General features: G+C 36.1%; 1 protein-coding gene and 1 pseudogene across 2 annotated transcripts; one reads left to right on the plus strand and one right to left on the minus strand.

Annotated features, from left to right (window-relative positions):
* Window positions 1-3,917: 3,917 nt before the first annotated feature.
* Window positions 3,918-12,531, minus strand: LOC107854729 (reticulon-4-interacting protein 1, mitochondrial). 2 transcript variants are annotated; one of them, XM_016699739.2, is made up of 7 exons: window positions 11,907-12,531; window positions 9,503-9,730; window positions 9,109-9,182; window positions 7,871-8,030; window positions 7,605-7,724; window positions 7,382-7,490; window positions 3,918-4,360 (listed from the first exon to the last, which is right to left on the minus strand). In XM_016699739.2, the coding sequence occupies exons 1-7, from the start codon at window positions 12,135-12,137 to the stop codon at window positions 4,179-4,181; spliced, it is 1,104 nt and encodes a 367-aa protein (XP_016555225.1). In that variant the 5' UTR covers window positions 12,138-12,531; the 3' UTR covers window positions 3,918-4,178. The 2 variants fall into 2 exon arrangements, with proteins under 2 accessions (XP_016555225.1, XP_016555226.1); XM_016699740.2 differs by having other exon boundaries at window positions 9,503-9,610; window positions 11,907-12,482.
* A 2,975-nt stretch (window positions 12,532-15,506) lies between these two features.
* On the plus strand, window positions 15,507-18,574 carry LOC107854724 (annotated as a pseudogene).
* Window positions 18,575-19,924: the final 1,350 nt, after the last annotated feature.

The following is a 19,924-nucleotide window of genomic DNA, read 5'->3' on the forward strand; positions in this document are numbered from 1 at the left end:
TAAACTGGGGATTATGCCTTAGCTACTGCAAAGTTCTATGCAAGTATTCCATTACTAAGACAAAAAGGAAGGGGGACATGATGTCCCCTTGTCTTAGCCCCTTCTTTGCTGGGAATACTGTGGTCAGTCCTCCATTAATCAACAGAGTATATTGAACTATTGTCACACATTCCATTATCAAGCTAACCAGCTGAGTTAGCAATCCAAACTCCAATAATACATTTTTTAAAAAAGGCCACTCCATTGAGTGATATGCTTTCCTTATATCCACCTTAATTGTGCACCTAGGTGATACCCCTTTCAGTGAGTATCCTTTGACTAGTTCATGTGCAATCATCACATTATCAAGGATATTCCTACCACTAATGAAAGCTGATTGTGAAGGGCTCACAATATAATCCACCACGGCCTTCAACTTATTTGTAATAAGTTTTGAGATCATCTTGTATAATGTTGTGCAACAGGCAATTGGTCTGTATTCTTTGACATAAGTAGCATTCTGAACTTTTGGAACCAGTGTCATAGTGGTTATATTAACTCCCTTTAACAATTTACCATTCTTAAAGAATTGTAGCATACCTTCTGTAACCTCAGTACCTAGTATTTCATAGTGTGTTTTGAAGAATTCAACATTGAATCCATTAATTCCAGGGCTCTTATCAACTGGTAGATCCTTTACAACTTCCGTCACATCTGTTGCTGTTACAGGTATAAGGAGTTCTTGTTGTTGTGCAATAGTTAAACAGGCCTCATCTCTGACTATTGTGATGTCCAACCCTTGTAATGTATCTGCTGCCTGTCCAAGCAATGATTTAAAAAAATTCACAAATTATTGTTGGATGAGCTGTGGGTCTGTCAGCCTCACTCCCTGGTCAGTGGTTATTGAGGATATTTTGTTCCTAGTTTGTCTTGTCTTTAGGTAGGCAAAGAAGTATTTTGAGTTCCTGTCCCCTTGCTTGATCCAGAATGCCCTTGATTTCTGCTTTAGGATCCTCTCATTGATTGTCTCCCAGTACTCTATGTTGTGTAGTATTTGTCCCTCTTCACCAATGAGTTCCTGGTTGAGTAAGTCACTCTTTAACCCTTCCTGCACTTGGTTCAGTCTGGTCTTGTACTTATCTACTCTTTTGTCCACAACACTCATTTCCTTCTGCAATCCTTTGGCTTGTCCAGCTATGTTATATAATTTTCTCCATACACTATACATCTTGTAGCCTGGTACTTTTTGTTGCCATATTGCTCTGGTCAGGGCTTTAAAATCTTCCTGCTGCATCACTACATTCAACAACCTGAAAGGTCTTCTCACCTGCATCACTGAGAGGTCAGTATTGAGGATTATAGGTGTGTGATCCGAGCACCCAAAGTCTTTATACTCTGCCTCTACATGGTTATAATTTATGAACCATAAGTGGTTGCCTAATGCCCAGTCAATACAATGACTATACATTTTTGCCTGGTGATCTCTCTTATTACACTAAGTGTATCTATGGCCCTTACTAGGCAAAGGTCCCATCCCAACATTATCTATACATTGCTGAAAGTCTACCAGTTCCCGTGGAGTAACCGGTTCACCATTAATCCTATCATCATGAGATAAAATAGCATTGAAGTCACCCAGCACCACCCAGGGATTTTGGTAATTTGCTCCTATGTGTCTCAGGTGATCCCATAGAGTTCTTCTTGCTGCAGGTGTGTTGAACCCATACACAAATGTTATCCAGCATGTGAAAGTGGAGTTCTTATCTTGAACTGCACAATGTACCAGTTGTCCTGAAGTTTCCAAGATTGTAACATCCACAGTCCCCTGTTTCCAACATACCCATATTCTTCCATTTTCTATAGTAGGATAGTCGGCATATACCTTCCATTCCTGGCCAAATGAATTTTGAACTTTTTTTTACATTTGTAGCTTGTATTTTTGTCTCCAAACAACCAATGATATCTACCTTATTTATTTGTAAGAAGGATCTTAGTTCCGACTTATTAAGCCTCCTTACGTTGCATGAGCTAAATATCGTGTACCTCCTGTCAGGTCAGGTGCTTTAGCCCTGTCAGTAGGTACAAATGGTTGGCCTTTCTCCTTCCTTTGAGATGTCAGGTGTTGCATTACACTACCTATGCTCTTAGGACTCTTATGATAAGCTTGTTGTAAAGTAGGAAAGGACCCAGCACGATCCACCATAATTTCTTTCCCATTCGGTTGTTGTCCCTCTTCACCTTAATTTTCCTTGTGTCTGTTTACTTGGGGTCCTTCTGACCTTGGTCTTTATTCATGGCTTTTGGGAGCCATGTTGGGTTAATTTTCCTCCTTCGAGCTTTGGGTCGAGTCACAACCTTCGATGGTTCTTCCTCCTTGGTTACTTTTTTACACTTGCCTGTTGTGTAACCCATATGCATACAATCCTGGCAGAATTCTGGTGCCCACTCAAATTCTATAGCCTGTGTATGAATTGTACCATCATGCTTTTCAATATACATCTCCTCAGGCAGCTCTTCAGTGATATCTACTTCGATAAGCATCCGGGCATATGAAATTCTTTCAACCTCCGCAGTTAATCTATCAGCACATATAGGTTTCCCAATATAACTTACTATTCTGCTGAGGTTGTCCTCTGCCTCGTAGTATATAGGAAGCCCAGGGAGAACAACCCAAAACGGCATGAAGCGTAGCATCTCATCTTTGAATTGAAAGTCCTTCGCCCAATTCCCTAACACCATAGGACAATTATTATACATATACGACCCATTTTGTAGGATTTCATTTTTGTCAGCCTGATTTTCAAATAAGAACACGAAATAGCCTTCATTATGGGAGTATACTCGCGGTGTAGTGACAATTCCATATGCTGTAGACAAACTTCAGCACATCCTTGAAGTTTGGTGTTCCTCCAACTACACAGCCTATTAGTGCATTTTCCCATTTACCACACTCCTCCTCAACCTCCGTGTGATTTATTTTCACTATTTTTCGTTTATCCTTAACCATCGGAGGGATGTAAGTAAGCTTCATACCTTCCTGCACTTGGCAATTACCAGCTGGAGTCGATTTGGTCTGCTTTAAATCCTCCTCCATAGGTGGTGTAGCTTGCAACACAGCTGAGAACTGAAGTTTCCAAGCTGCATTTGAGCATTCCGCCTCATTCTCCTCCTGTAACACTTCCCCTTCCAGTATCAGAGTTTTCTTTGGTCACATCTTCTCCATTATGCCGGCCACTTTGCTTCATCGGAGCAAGTGTGTGTTAAATACCGGAGTCCGGGGTAATCATTTTTCCTTGGGGTTCCTTCGGTGCTTGAACTAGTGGTCGAGTAGCTGCTCGGCGTCTTGCCATCGCCGCTTGGTGCACATTAGCAAATCATTACTTAAGGTAATTAGGAGTCTATGTTTGGTAAGTTACGTAGTTATCCCATTAAGACATAAACAACTTATACACTTGGATATTGAGTAAACAGCCTTCTTTCACCGCTCACCAGTATGCAAATTTGAAAATTTGAAAATTGTAACCAAATTCAGAACATCATAATCTTTTTTCCCTAAGAAAGAAACACAAACATCCCTTAAGACGGTATTATGACCATTCACTAGGAATCTCCCTGGCACAAACTAATAAAGAAATAGACCTTGGGCCTAACTCAACACCCACCAATGTGGGACTCCAACACCCCCCCGCACGCCCAGGGCTGAACATCTGAAGCATGGACAATATAAGATGGGAGGCCCAACATCGGAAATAATGAACTAGGTGGACCTCGCTTTGATACCATGATAAAGAAATGTACCTTAAGCCTAACTCAACCTCAAAAGCTAGCTCATGAGAGAAGGATTGCCCAAGACCATATAAAAAGACCAAGAACCCTTTAACCCACCGATGTGGGACTCCAACACGAACATGATAGATGACTCCAATGAACGTTTAACGTGACCGGGAAATAATGACGGATACTTCAAGAAAATGAAAAAAATGAGTATGTCCGGAGAATTTACAGGTTGCACATTTTTCTTCCCTAGTAGTTTCTAAATCCTATATATTCCAACAAAGTGTAAATTGGTACTGGTTATTCTGCAAAGACAGATGATATTGTAGAGTCGTAGCATATGCAGCATCAAGTATTCAGTGCGATACCAGATTGCATGGAACATTATAGCCTTCCTTACTGTTGGTTAAGCTTGTCCAGTTAAATCAGTCAATTTCCAGAACCACTTTGCCAGGAATTCGTCGTCTATCCTTGGCCTCGTGAGCCTCTCTCACCTGTGAAATTGGGAAAGTTTTATCTACCGGGACTTGAAGCTTACCAGCCTCAGATAACCGGCGTATCTCATGTAAACCCTCAGCATCAGCCCTCATATAATTCCACCAATATTCTGTGCCATGAACATATGAAATGCATTAGTTAAAGCACCCTATTAAAGGCTCAATAAACAGCTTTTGACCTGCCAGTCTCAAGCTATTAACAATAATAAATACCAAATAATAGTCAAGCCACAAAATTTAATTCAAAACGTCAGCGGAATGACAAAATAAGACATTCCTCGCTCTCCAACTGAAACATCAGATTAGGATGATCTCATGGTGTTCAACTATGGCTCTCCCCCTAAGTTGCTAGCACTCTCCAAAAATGTTGCTGCACCGTGTCGGATCCTTCAAAAATACACTGTTTTTGGAGGATCCGACATACACCTGTCGACATTTTTTAAGAGTCCGAGTAACATAGCTCTCCACCAAGTACTCTAAACGCAGTCACATGCTACTTTTTTTTTTAATAAAATATAAAATGGACACGAGCAAGAGGAATCAAGTTTCTGCAGTTTGAAAACCTAAAATTGAGAATAACTCTGGGCTTACTTTATCTTTGTTGGCCTATCACAATACAGAGCAAGGTGTGTCCAAACTGATACGGTCCACACAGCGATTCACTTGGACAGAATCTAGATTAGGTATTGGTCAAAGCTAGATTATCTCCAGAGAACTATATTAGAGAATTATCAATCATAGTCAACAGACACCCCACAAGTTTCACGGAACACAAGAGGTTTATGCACAGGGATCCTCTTCACCTATGTTGTTCATACTGATACCTGAACATTAAGCAAAATGATGGACAAAGTAGCAGAGGATGAATATCTGAAGGGATTTAGTTCACATGTAGGAGGAAGCATTAAGATAGTCTAAAGGTGTCTCATTTGCTATCTGAAGATGATACACTTGCACGGTGCAATGCTGAGACAGATCAACGTCAACATGAAGAACTCACTTTTATGGTTTAAGCAGCTTAGAAACCGAGAATACACAAAAAGATGAGTGAAATTACACCTTTAGGAAAATAAGCAAAATGGAAGAATTGGCAATTTTTCTCAGCTGCAAGGCTGATCTCTTCTGGTGAACTATTTAGGATTACCTATTTAGGATTACCTGTGGGATTGACATGCCAGAATAGAACAATGTGGAATTCAAATAGGTACATGAAATATGTCATTACTGCCTTTATCAGTATAAGTGACATCAAAATGGAAGAAGTTACAGAAAATTCTTTTGGCAGTACATGGGTTGGAGGTGACGAGACACCACCTAGTTAATTGGAATATAGTCAGATAACCTAGAAGGGATGCAGGTCCCGCGAGACATTTGAGAATTCTTAACAGAGGATACGAGAAAGGTAATGGGGGTTTCGAGAATGGCAGAGCCTTGTGGAGGAGAATAACTGCCGACAAATACGATGCTCAAAGGGGTGAATCGAGAACAAATAAGATAAAGCAACAATATGGAGCAACATTATGGACAAATTTAATGAAAGGATGGGATGTGAGATTTATAGTAAAATGGAGCTATCATTTTTTCTGGAAGCAGAAACAGTGCACTAACTCCTGTTTATGCGGAAGTTCTGGTTATTTACAGTTTAAGTCTTTCTACAAAATATTATTAGGAAAGGAAGCCTGGAATTTCGTCACATGTCTTCCTTATAACTACATGTGGGTTCCTAGAGCACCACACAGGACATTTTCATTTTTACAGCAGCCGAGATCTAGAAGAATGTACTAAAAAAAACTTATGCATTAATTAGCAGGTGCTTCATGTACAAGAATACATGAGAGGATGTAAATTACTTACAGATTAGAATATCTTTGAAATTGAGAGATAATGCTACATACAGGAACAACATGGGAGGTGTTTCATTAGTGCTTATGTGAACAACACAGAAGGAAAAAGATAGAAGAGCCGCTGAAGGACTTAGAACTCCTGTGTAGATGCTAGTGGAATTTTTAAATTCTATGCACATTTTTTATAGTACAGATGATATGCCAATTAATTTTGATGATTTCTATGAAAAATCATGTCAGCATGAAGGCGTACTTGTTACCTGTACATACCTTATATGCAGGCCCCTTCCCAATATATCAAGATAATTAAGTCCTTTTATCAACAAAAGAAATAAAGAGCAATCAAATAGGATTTAGGACCAAACTCACCTCAACGGATATGCATATTGAATATGTCCTGAACTACCCTAAAGGTTATTCCTCTGAAAACCTTTCTGAAGGAGAAAGAGGGAGAGAGCGAAACTAACAAGAAATGGAGGTCACACTTGTATGTTATTCTCGCTTACTCCTAAAACTTGTTAAATGTTAACACACACTATCCCCAGAATAAAAGGTCAGCAATATCAGAATGACTCTACCGTATACTTTAAATAAATGTTCTGATATCACTAAATGGATGAAGGTTTCTTCCTCTTATCTACTTCAATGAAGATCAGTGATCTGTATCTCATTCTCACTGAAAAGTCCTAACTTGTCAATAAGCATGAAAATAAGCTGATATATATACTATTCCAAAAGATAAGGTCATAGCCATATCAGAATACTATACTGTACACTTGAAGAAAGCATCTCATATTTTTAAATAGATGAAGGTATCATCCCCTGGTCCACTTCTTTCCTTAAAAGATGTGTTAACATCACAAACCCAGGTCAACTTAAAACGGCTCCCTGGATTCTTTATCTACTACTATTCAGATCATAACCTCAGTCGAGCTCTTCAACCAATAGTAAAAATGCAAGAAACAAAAAACCTATGAAATAATGCAACAAAAAGTCTTGAACCAAGTTTAAATCATCAATCTGATTATAGGAGTTGCAGCAAATAGTGAGATAGTACGTAAGACTTCATCTACAGTTTCATTTTTCCTGTTATGCTTTCTACTTCATTTTGAAAATCCACTGGCATATAGGAAGAAAATATCTCATATTGTTACGGGAGAATAAAATTTCATGTTCTTTTTCTTTTTACTCTTTTTGTTTTTGGAAAAGGGTGTTCTCAAATTTCAAAAATACCAGGAAAAAACCATTTCTGCCAAACAGATCATAGAAGCTTCAGAAATCTCATACCTATTCCATGAGAATATCGATATTGCATTTGCTTCTTCAGCAAGATGGCTGTTGCCATAGGAAGACCAATAGCTAGTCCGTATCGATCAGTCACCGATGCAGCCTCCCCCTATGAGTAATGAACATGACGAAATCTTAATACTGTACGGCAACTTTTTTGGCATTTATAAGAAAATAAGGTAAAAGATTCTTTCACAGTTATAAAAGTAAGATGACTCCTAACCTGTAACGTCATGTAGTGTCCTCCTCTCTTTAAAAGACTAATACCCATTCTCTCAGTATCTGGCACACCAATTGTATCCAAGACAGCATCAAAATGCCCCTTAAGTGCTATTTCAGCATCCTGTAAACAAGCAAACAAGTTAATCCTGGCAAAAGGACAGAGGGGCGATCACGCTAATAATGCCATTGAAAGAACCAATCAAGTATATCATGTCCAATAAAATTACATGATGGGGTTAAACATGGGAACTACTATTACAAAGTCACCTCACTGGTATAGTCAACAGCTTGCTCCGCACCGGCTGCCAAAATGCGACTTATACTCTCTCCTCCACACGTAGTAGAAACATGGCAGCCTGCAGCCACTGCAAGCTGAATTGCAGAGAAACCTACTGCTCCTCCTCCTCCTATGACCAATACCCTTTGCCTGCATAATTTAATTGAGAAATAAAATTATATAGACAGCACACATGTATCATTTCAAGACATCATATTGTTCTCTATTCATCAAGATTCATATACTATCACGAATTCAACTATGAAGTAGAAGTATACCGTTGGTATACTGATCTAAATGAGCTTTGACCTCTCAAATAGGATTAACAAGTTCAGATGGCCATGACTTGTGAACAATAAATTGGTAAGCTGCTTTTTTTAATATATACAAAAGTAACAAATGGAGTAGCAAGAATTATATGTTAAGGGTTTGAATCCATGTGAATCAACTTCCTGTTTGTCAAAGGAAAAGGAAAACCTTCCTTTTGACCAATTTTCATCTCTAGCCAAAATAATCTTGTTCAGCAGTTCAGAATTCAGAGCAACTCCGCATGTATTCATTACGCCGACATAAACATATCTTGAAACTTATTCTTTATGCACTTCTCAAGTTACAAAGTTTATATACGTTCCTATGGGATAATCACTATACACAATTACATTGAAAAGAATATAATGTCGGTCATACACACCCAAGTAATTAACTTCATATATTGATCTCTTAAGTGCTTTGCAGAAACTGACAAAAAGAAAAATTGATAAAGATAAAACACCAAACAGAGTCATGAAATTTCAATCCCTTCAAATACTTTTTGCACACATGCCATGCTTACCAAATTCAATGATCATAATTTACTTGAGGCAGTAAAACTCTTTCTAACTGGAGATAATCTTTGCTGCCAAAACCAGGAAAACAGAAATGCAAAATTTAAATACACAACAAATTTAGAAATTGGTTACGACTCAGCAACATAGTTTCATGATAATACTTTCTGAGGTCATAGGGAAACCCTCTTGAGTCATTAACATCCAGTTCCTTTTCCCCAAAGAGGTAGTTATTCATGCCTAACCGATGAATTTCAGATCCATACAGTGCGTGTATAAAGTGCATCTCCAGCACTGAATGTATCTCTCATCCCCGCTTCTCCTTCTCAAAGGGAGATAAATAAGGGAAAAGAAAAAATGATTTCACCGGTGGAAACATTTAACCTATCAGACAATAAACATACCCCACTCTTATTCTGGCAGTACTTTTTAGCGCACGCCAAGCAGTTAGGGCAGCAAATGGGATGGCGCTGGCTTCCTGTTGAACAGCATGTAGAACCTTAGCATGCTAAATTAGTAAAAAACCAAGATGTGTGATGTGACAGGATGCAGATAGCAAGTATGAAAATTGACAGGGATATTAATCCTCCAACAACAAATTTCAGATATTGATAACTTAAATCTGCAGACTGAGGGAGGGCAGAGAGGACATCCAAGAAAAACTGACAATATAAGGAATAGGAAAACAAGATAGACCTTGATTTTATAACTGATCGCAAATAGTTAGAAAAAAGATTAAAAGCAGAAAAGTGTTCTTAGGAAGTTGGTCTGACCAAATGTAACCAAACAGAAACATACCACATGTGAAAGTGATCCTGGCTTTGGAGCAAGTTCATCCTCCGCAAGAATAGCATAGTCAGTATAAGTACCCCTCACGGCGGTTGGATGCAGAGCACCAAATACCTCCTGCCCAAATGTAAGTGACTTAACAGAATTTCCAACAGCTGCAACTTCACCACTTATATCTCGGCCCAAAATCAAAGGTAAAAGTGGCTCGAAAATTGAACGTCCATATCCTGATCGCATCTGAAACATATTAAAGCATCTACTAAATGCTCAATGCAAATCAGTGCGAAGATGGATTTATGATCCCAGTTTCTATGGAAATAATAAATGAGAAAATGACCTTCAAATAGTGACTTATCAATAATAGCAATAACACCATTTTTAAATATAAGGTCAAAGCCACTTAATTGCCGTATCGCGTACGCCCTCCGTCCATTTTTAGTTGGCCAGTATTGATTTGGCACACCACAAAAAATAAAATGACAATTTTATTATATCACCCTTTGAATATAATAAATTCAATGCTTTAGGAAATGTATTGGGAAATGACAACTGTTTCCCAAGAACAAATAAGTTCAGAAGATTTAGACCAACCATTGTCCGAGCTTTTATAACTGTTTGCAGTTCTCAATAGTAAATAAGAAAACTTAGGAACGGTATCCGTCAAATTAATAAGTTGTCCACATTGACTTGATGTACATATAAACAAATTCTTCCACAGTTGAACAAAGATTAAAAAATAGAAATTTGCTTTAATATGTTATCAGTATTGCATTCCCTTCACAGTAGTGATACTGTATTCATTCAGAAGCATGATTTTCACTTAATAAGTACCTATACTTTTATTTCTTATAAAAAATGAATGATTAGAATTTTTTTTACTTGATAATCAAGTTAAGAAGAGGCTTACTTATTCAGCAACTGCCATGTGGCACAAAAATGAAGAATTTAAGGGACCAATAACATTGATCAAAGACATTCCAATATGTTCAAGAGATCATTTCTTCAAGAACTCTCCAGAAAAAATTTTCTATGCCTTCTCACACCAAAACAAAAGGAAGAAGAAAATGACGAAGGTTGAGCACCAAGAGGTCTCAGGTTCAAACCCCAGCAGAGACAAAATACACACCAGGTGATTTCTTCCCAATTGTTCTAGCTTTCGTGGATAGATTTACCTGGTATCTGTTGATGGTGGGAGGTGGCACGAATCTCGTGGAATAAGTCGAGGTGCGCTCCCCAACACCACCGTTATCAAAAAACAACAAAAAGGAAATGAATAGCATAGATTGCTTAAATAGTCTCAAAGGCATCAAAATAGTGTTCAGGGAAGTATGATGTGGAAAAAAGCGACAAGGCTCCGCATCACGCATTATGCGAAGCGTGATGCGATGCGAGCACATCATTGAAGTGAAGCAGTGAAGAAGAAGAAGAAGAAGAAGGCGCAGTAGTGGTAGTCGCACAGTGAAGACGAAGAGGTCGCAACAGTGGACTTCAAAGTTAGCCTTAGAAACAATGTTCAGGGAAGCGTGATGTAAGAAAAGCAACAAGACTCCGCATCACGCATTACAAAAAGCGTGAAGCGATGAGAGCGCATCATTGAAGTGAAGCGGTGAAGAAGAGGAAGGCGCAGTGGTGGTAGTCACACAGCGAAGAAGAAGAAGTCACAGCAGTAGACTTCAAAATTAACCTTAGAAAATTGCAACAGTGGTAGTCACCGCAGTGGACTCTTTTCTTTTAATTTCAAATTGGCCCTAAATATAAAATCAACATGAAGTGACTCTTTTTTAAATTTAAAATTGACCCTAAAAATAAAAAAAGCATGATGCGCTCGCATCAGCCACACGCAGCGAGGGGCTCGCATTGCTTCGCATCATCGCATTATGCGACGATGCAAGCACATTCCTGAACACCGCATCAAAATCTGCCTAATTTGAACAATTCCCTACATATACCGTTATTTGAACAATTCCCTACATATACCCTTATTTGAACAATTCCCTACATATACCCTTTTCCTCAAGTACATTCTATTGACACGCCTCAAGGCTCAAGTTTTCTGAAATCATCACAAAACCAAATCATAGTTGGTCCTAAGTAAAAAAAGGCAAGGATGACAGCCAGCCATAAATAGACTAAGGTCCTATTCAGCTTATGGCTAATTTTACTAATTCGACTTAAAAATGAGTGCTTAAAAACACCTACTTATTCATTCTTATCCAAACACAACAAAAGTTTTTAAAAGCTATTTTCGCCTAATGCACCTAAAATAAGCCAATCCAGGAGATTCATATAATCAATTCATATATACTGAAAATCAAATGAGTTTCGAGTACCAACACAAATTGTTTTATAGGTCAATTTGGCATCATTTCCGATCAGAACAAGTAAAATTGCAAAAATAAGAATTGCAACTAACTCTGGTATCAAGGGGATTGATGGAGACAGCACGAGCACGAACAAGCACATGATTAGGTTTAAGATCAGGAACAGCTACATTTTCATGAAACTCAAGAACCTCCGGTCCGCCAAATCTGGGCAACAACACAGCTCTACAGCTCGTAACAATACCTCTTTTCCCAAAACCTAACTTCGAAATTTCTCCATCTCCACTAGAAATTTCAATCCTCCGCGACACAAATCGCATCATTGTTAAGGAAATTGAGCAGTAAATTGAGTGATTTGGGAAAAATTAAAGTTTGGTTGAATGCATATTGCTGAGTGAGTGTACATGCAAAATCCCAATTCCCAACTCCGTCGCACAACCCAGAACAACAAGCGGGCTTTATTTTGGTGTGCCCAAAATCGGGTCATTCTAAAAATAAATAAAAAATTAGGAAATGGACAACAACAACACTTAATACTAAAATAATTTCACAAAATGAGCATCTAAATTTAAAAATTTAGTAAATAGTTATTAAACGATGGCTGCACCCTTATTTATAATTTTTTTTTTTTTGGTTTTTTAATTGATTGCACACTCCAAATTTTATTTTGCTTGCATGAAAATGAAAGCAGTGTACTTTCAGCTAAAAAGAAATATCTCTCCAGAAAAGCTGCAAAGTAAAGGGTCAAGCATTTATTTAATCTTCAGCAACTCCAGCATTGACATTATTTATTACTCCTTTTTATCTTTTACTTGTCCAGTAATTGACATAGCACATGTCTAAAAAAATTGCAGAATGCACTGCAAACTAATAGTACTTAATAGTAAGAGTAAAATAAGTGCTAAAAGATAAATTACTTTCTTGATTTTTTTAAATTAGACAAGTGAAAATAAATAAACTACTTCTGATCAAGATTATGATCAACTCATGATTACTTAAGAGCAACAATCATCTTTAGCAATTATTGGTGTGAATCTTTTCATCTTTCATTAAGCGCAACATTTATAATTGTGACAATATTATACATATACATATTCTATATAATAATTATAGTATTTTTATACATATTCTATATAATTTTTAACTACAATTATTATTTAGATACATATTTTATAGTATTCTATATAATTTTTACATGTATTCTAAAAATGTATCAATCTAGTATAAGAGAGTATCAATTGAGTATATGGTCACTGCAAGTATATCAATGTAGTATAAAAGTGTATTAATGTGGTATAAAAGAGTATCAATTGGGGTATAGGGACTGCATGTGTTTGCATAGAATTTTCTTTCTCTTTTTTTAAAAAAGTATATCAATATAGTATAAAAGTGTATTAATGTGGTATAAAAGTGTATCAACTAAGTATAGAGACTGCATGTGCTCAATTGGACCAAATGGCTAAAAAAAGGGATTAGTTTACCCGACTGGACAGTCTATGTCCACCTTTTCAAATGTGAGCCATTTTTTTAAAAAATGGACAACCCATGTCCTTTTCCTAAAAAAAAAATAGACCCAATTTATAGTGGATTTCAAATTTTAGCCCCAAATAAAATGACTTTGTTAAAATAGCTTTTACTTGTTAAGTCATATTTTTTGGACGAAAATACCCTCCTCCAAAATATTCATTGTTCAATCTCTTTCTTCTTCTTTTTATTCCAAATTCCAAAATCAACCTATGTGATGGCTCTTTAAAGCCCGAGGCTAAGTTGTCCAAATCATTAAATCTCTTTCTTCCTCTCTTTCTTTCAAATTCCAGAATCGACTTTCAAATATTTGTAGAATCGACTTTAGCCGTAAGGGTTCTTCAGGTATGAAATTCATCATCAAAATTCATTATGGTAATTTTAGCTTATTGATATATTGTGGTAACTTTAGCTCGTTATATAATCAGCATATTGATTTGATTTTTGGTAAGGTGAACATAAGCTAAACTTGGGATATGCTGTTGTTGTAGTAACATATTTATCATTAAAGAATTCCGTCGAATAGGTTGTGGGGAGTTTGTTATTGCGGTTATAATTGTGTTTGAGTAGTTGCGGGAGTTGGTCTTGGAGGGAAAGGCCATTAATATGGGAGTTGACGCTGATTGCAACATATTTTGGGAAGGCCAAACGTATAAGGTCAAGGTGGTACAAGAAATTAGTTTCAAGTATTTCAAACTAGTGGTATAATTAGCATTAGAAGATGATGAGGAATTGTGTCGAATAGGTTGTGGGGACTTTGTTATTGTGATTATAATTATGTTTGAGTAGTTGCGAGGGTTTGGTCTTGGAGGAAAATGCTGTGTTTTCCATCTCGGATGAATCCAGCCTATGTTTTAGAGATTAAAGAAGCACTAACTTGTTGATTCTAAGAGAGAGCACCTTACCTATTAGCTTGTATAACATAGAGCAATATGCAATGGGTTTAAACTCTCTAATGGTAGTAGGATTTGACACTTTAGGTAACAAGGTTACTATTATACAACTTTTCAGTGCTAAAATAAATTCTTCATTGTTGAACATTCATCATATTTATATTCATTGACCATTTGTTGTTGAACCATGCTTACCCACATATGTTGGAATAATCACCAGTGTTTCTGGCAACTCCTTTTATCTCAGTATCGCATGTTTCTATTGAGTGACACAACATAGGAGATCCCCTAAAGATGACACGGTTGCTTAGTTCACACACCTCCCAGAACCCCTTATTAGAAAACTTCAGTCTTGGCATATTAGAATATCTATTATGTTTGCTATATTCAGTCCCTTGACTGTGGGCGTGAACCTTTAGGTGTTGAAATGATTTGGCAGAATAATAAATGATCCCGTTTGGGGTAGCCATGGTTATCTACAAGATTTTACAAGCCAAAAGAAAATTTTCTGGTTGTATCCGGTGAGGCAAAAAATATATTTAACAAAGCATTAATCTAAAACTTGAAAGGCAAAGCAAATGCTAAAATAATAAGATTCTTAGTTTAAAAACTAAATAAAATTCTTGTTACTTTTTTTCTTTCATAACTGCACTAAAATACATGGGGTTTGAATCACCTAGCTTATACACAAAGCCTTGAATTTTTATTGTAACATGCTCTCTCCAATATTGCTCCACTTCTCAATAATAGTTAGTACATCATTCTCTTTCAACGCCACACTATCAGAGTATTGAGTTGATAAACTATGTTGTATCACTTGTAACCTATCTCTGAAGTAAACAACCCTCTCTAAATCACCCCTATAGTGTGTGTTATTCATTAGTTTCAAGTGTGGTTTTATCATCTTCAGATTTTGCCAAACATTTTAAGTTATGCCCCATGGGAAAGAGTGGACACTTCCTTAGTTTGTAATGATTTGGCAGGTGACCTATAACTCTTGCCCCAGAGGCAAGACTTAGACAGTTATGCCCTATGGGCAAGAGTTGACACTGTCATAGTCTATAATGATTTGGCAGATGACCTATAACTCTTGCCCTAGAGGCAAGACTTTGACAGTTATGCCCCATGGACAATAGTTGACTATGCCAGCAAATAAAGTTTCAGCTTAATTTACTAGTATAATTAAGCTTTAATGAGTCCTTTAAAAATTGTTATTAAGAGAAGCTGCTGGTTAATGGTTTTTGGTAGCTAGGATTAATAATTTAGGTAAAGAAGATGGGAGTTGTCACTGTTCCTGAATTGAAGCCAAGCATATCTGGGAAGAGATCTTTTCGTCCAAGTTCTAGTGCCAGACATATTATTGATTGGTATATATTCATTTCTTTTATACTTGATTATATACACTGATAGTGTAAAAAAATTACTATTTTAATGTAGTAGTATTGATATGTTAGTTTTTACGTTATTTGGTTACCAATAATGTTTATCATAGGCATTTGGTTCAGCACCATATTAAATTCTTCATAGAACATCAATACATTAAGAAGTCCATATTAGGTCTACTTTATTGGCATAGGCAGAGTTAGGGGGTGTGTGGGTTCATCTGAACTCTCTTCATTGGAATAGTACTTTGTAAATGTAAGGTCAAATTTTTTTTTAGGTATACGTAGTAATTTTGAATCTCCTTATTCATGTGTTTACTTCTTATATTTTGAATCTCGTTACTAAAAATTTCTGGGTCGACCTATAACTAGTACATTTAGATGGTAGCAGTTATGCTCAGTTATCCACAAATTTCTGGTGAGTTTTGGTACTTGTAAACTGTGATTGTCAGTTATGCTCAGTTATAAATAAAGGATATACATCTTTCCTTTTACATAACAAAATCTAGAGGACTTGCAATTTTCTGAGCTACCTAACATTTTTTCCCCCTCAAGAGACTATTCCTGTCAGATTATAAAAAGGGATTTTCCTTAAATCCAGGACTAAAATTTCCACTTAGAGGAAGAAGATTAATGGTAAAAACTAAATGAATCACATCATAATTAATACTAGAAGAGAACTACAACCACCAAAATATCTAAATAATAAATACATTTATGAAAGATGGGTGGAGCCAGGGTTGTATATCACAAGGTCCTTTATGAAAGAATTACGCTATATATATATAAGGGGAAACGTATATTTTTATGTATATATAGTAGCTACTGAATCCCTTGATTTCTTTCGTGTGTTCACTTATTTATATTCAGAACTCCCTTAGTGAAAGTTTCGACTTCTCCACCGATGACAGACCACATTCAAGTGTTGGGTAAGTGAAAATGACAATACTTTTAGCTTTGAAAACTGATTGTGATCGAACTTACCTTAAAACCTAAGATTGTAGAGTTTCTATCAGTTCATAAATTTAATATCATATACTCTAGATAATGACTATAGATGAGCAGTTTCTAAGGCTGCAATCATTGAAAATGACAAATCAAATAGCTGATCCTTTAAACCTCTAAAGTCCAAGTGTTCAATTTTCTTGTTCAAGATATGGTGTGAATGGTGTAGACATCAATAATTATTTTCCTAGTTTCCAACATATGTATCTTTTGAGGGTCCTCTAGTTAGTATAGATGAGTTTTGCAATTAGCTGTTAGATTACTCCACACCACATTTTAAAGACACCAGAAAATGTCTGGTACTTTGCTAGATTGAATCCAAAAACAGCACACACAGATAGTATTGTTAGCTTTGTTTCAACATTTTTATCCATTCAAGATTGTGTTTTTATGCTATTTTTGGTCCTAAATTACGGTCATATGTACAAGCGAAAAATGAGGATGACTTATGCTCTCCGAAGAGTAAAGGTTTCATCGTTTGAATTTAGATAGCTTTAAGACTCCATACATCCAGCATTATATTCTTGAGATGTAAGTTACGCGTGCATGAAACCTTAGGCTAAAAAATTTTAAAAAATGTAAGTTTCCAACTTTTGATCATTGACTATATCTTCTATTGCAGTCCAATATCTGATATTTCGAGTGATCTTACTATAGAAGTTGGATCAGCTAGTTTTGCACTTCACAAGGTACAAAAATGAAAGTGTGCAATTTTCTTCCTCTCGTGTAATTTAATCTACCGCTTTTCATCATCATTGCAATGCTCAAGTCTATTGTAAAACAAAAGTTGTGCAAAGAAATGGATAGTCTAAAGTACCTTGAAAAGGATTGATGTTTTAGCCGTTATAAGTAGGCTATCGATATCAATACAACTGTGTTGAGGAGAAAAGAAAAGTCAGTAGCTAGATGCAAAAACAGAACTACAGAAAAGTAATGTGCTTCGTGTTAAAATTAAGAAAAGTAAAAGAAGAATACCTTGGATACATTTCTAATGTGATTGCTAATTTGTCATTATTTGCAGTTCCCTCTGGTTTCGCGAAGTGGAAGAATTAGAAAGCTGCTGCTAGAGGCGAAGGATACAAAGGTTTCAAGAATTAATCTTATTGGTCTTCCTGGCGGATCTGATGCATCTGAACTTACTGCAAAGTTTTGCTATGGAGTAAATGTTGAGATTACCATATCAAACGTGGCGTTACTCAGATGTGTAGCCAGGTTTATAGAAATAACAAAAGATATCTCCAAGAAAAACCTGGAAATTCATACTGAGGAATTCCTTAAAGATGCGGTATTTCCAAAAATATCCAACTCGATATCTATTCTACATCGCTGTGAACATTACTACCGGTATCTAAAAAAGTCAATCTTATTAGCTGATTAATAAATGCAATTGCAAACAATGCCTATAAAGAGCAGCTAACATCTGGTTTGTCAAATCTAGAAAATAATTTTCCACCCAAACCTGTTCAGTGCGCTGATTCTGAGACACCATCAGACTGGTGGGAAAAATCACTTATAGTGCTAAATCTGGATTTCTTTCAGAGAGTTCTGTCGGCAGTAAAAACAAAAGGTCTTAAAAAGGACATTATTAGCAGAATTTTGATAAATCATGCCCAAAATTCTCTTCAGGGCTTGTTCATCAAGGACCCTTAGATGGTTAAAGAAAGTTTCTTAGATTTGGATTTGCAGAAAATACAAAGGATCATCGTCGAAACAATAGCTGGCCTACTACCAACACAATCCAGGAAAAACACAGTGCCAATGGCTTTTCTTTCAAGTTTGATAAAATCTGTAGTAGCAGCATCAACATCGACTTTCTACAGGTCTGATCTAGAGAGGCGCATTGATCTGCAACTAGATCAGGCAATTCTTGAAGATATTCTCATACCTGCAAATCCACATGGAAACAATCACAGCCCTCTCTATGACATAGATTCTATCTTGAGGATCTTTTCCTTTTTCTTGAAATTGAAAACTTTTGCCCAAGAGGCAAAAGTTTATTTTTTAATTGCACTGATTAGATTATTAACATATATGCAACTCTTTCCTCATGGGCAAGACTTTAGAAAATTATTGAAATTAAAAACTTTTGTCCAGGAGGCAACAATTAATTCTTTAATTGCACTGATTAGATTATTAACATATATGCAACTCTTTCCACATGGGTAAGACTTTAGAAAATTGTTGAAATTAAAAACTTTTGCCCAAGAGGCAAAAGTTTATTCTTTAATTGCACTGATTAGATTATTAACATATAAGCAACTCTTTCCTCATGGGCAAGACTTATTTTAAAAAATTATTGAAATTGAAAACTTTTTCCCAAGAGGCAATAGTTTATTCTTTAATTGCAATGATCAAATTATTAATATATATGCAACTCTTGCCTTATGGGCAAGACTTAGTTTAGAAAATTATTGAAATAGAAAACTTTTGCCCAAGAGGCAAAAGTTTATTCTTTAATTGCACTGATTAGATTATTAACACATATGCAACTCTTGCCTCATGGACAAGACTTAGTTTAGAAAATTATTGAAATTAAAAACTTTTGCCCAAGAGGCAACAGTTTATTCTTTAATTGCCTTGATTGAATCCCAAGAGGCAAAAGTTTATTCATTAATTGCATGTTTAGATTATTAACATATATGCAACTCTTGACTCATGGGCAAGACTTTAGAAAATTGTTGAAATTGAAAACTTTTACCCAAGAGGCAATAATTTATTATTTAATTGCACTGATTATATTATTAACATATATGCAACTCTTGCCTCATGGGCAAGACTTAGTTTAGAAAATTGTTGAAATTGAAAACCTTTGCCCAAGAGGCAAAAGTTTATTCTTTAATTGCATTTATTAGATTATTAACATATATGCAACTCTTACCTCATGGGCAAGACTTAGTTTAGAAAATTGTTGTACAAATGCTATACTATTTAAATTGAAAACTTTTGCCCAAAAGTCAAAAGTTTATTCTTTAATTGCACTGATTAGATTATTAACATATATGCAACTCTTTCCTCATGGGCAAGACTTAGTTTAGAAAATTATTGTACTGTGATTATAAACATCAAATACAAATTGTTACTAATATTTTTTTGCTCAACACAGGTTTCAATATGCAATTTTTGCTTATGGCGCTTCAATCATTGAGTTACATGTTTAGCCCAAATCAAATTGGACGAGCTAAAATAGGGACCTAGTTAATAAATACGTTGGTTCAATATGCGAATTTGTTACCTCTCTCGCACTAGTATTAGACATTGACACTCCTTATTCTTGAGACCAACTGATAAAGTTATTGCTTTGGAGGA

Source organism: Capsicum annuum, chromosome 9 (genome assembly GCF_002878395.1).
Source record: "Capsicum annuum cultivar UCD-10X-F1 chromosome 9, UCD10Xv1.1, whole genome shotgun sequence".
Taxonomy (NCBI): Eukaryota; Viridiplantae; Streptophyta; class Magnoliopsida; order Solanales; family Solanaceae; genus Capsicum; species Capsicum annuum.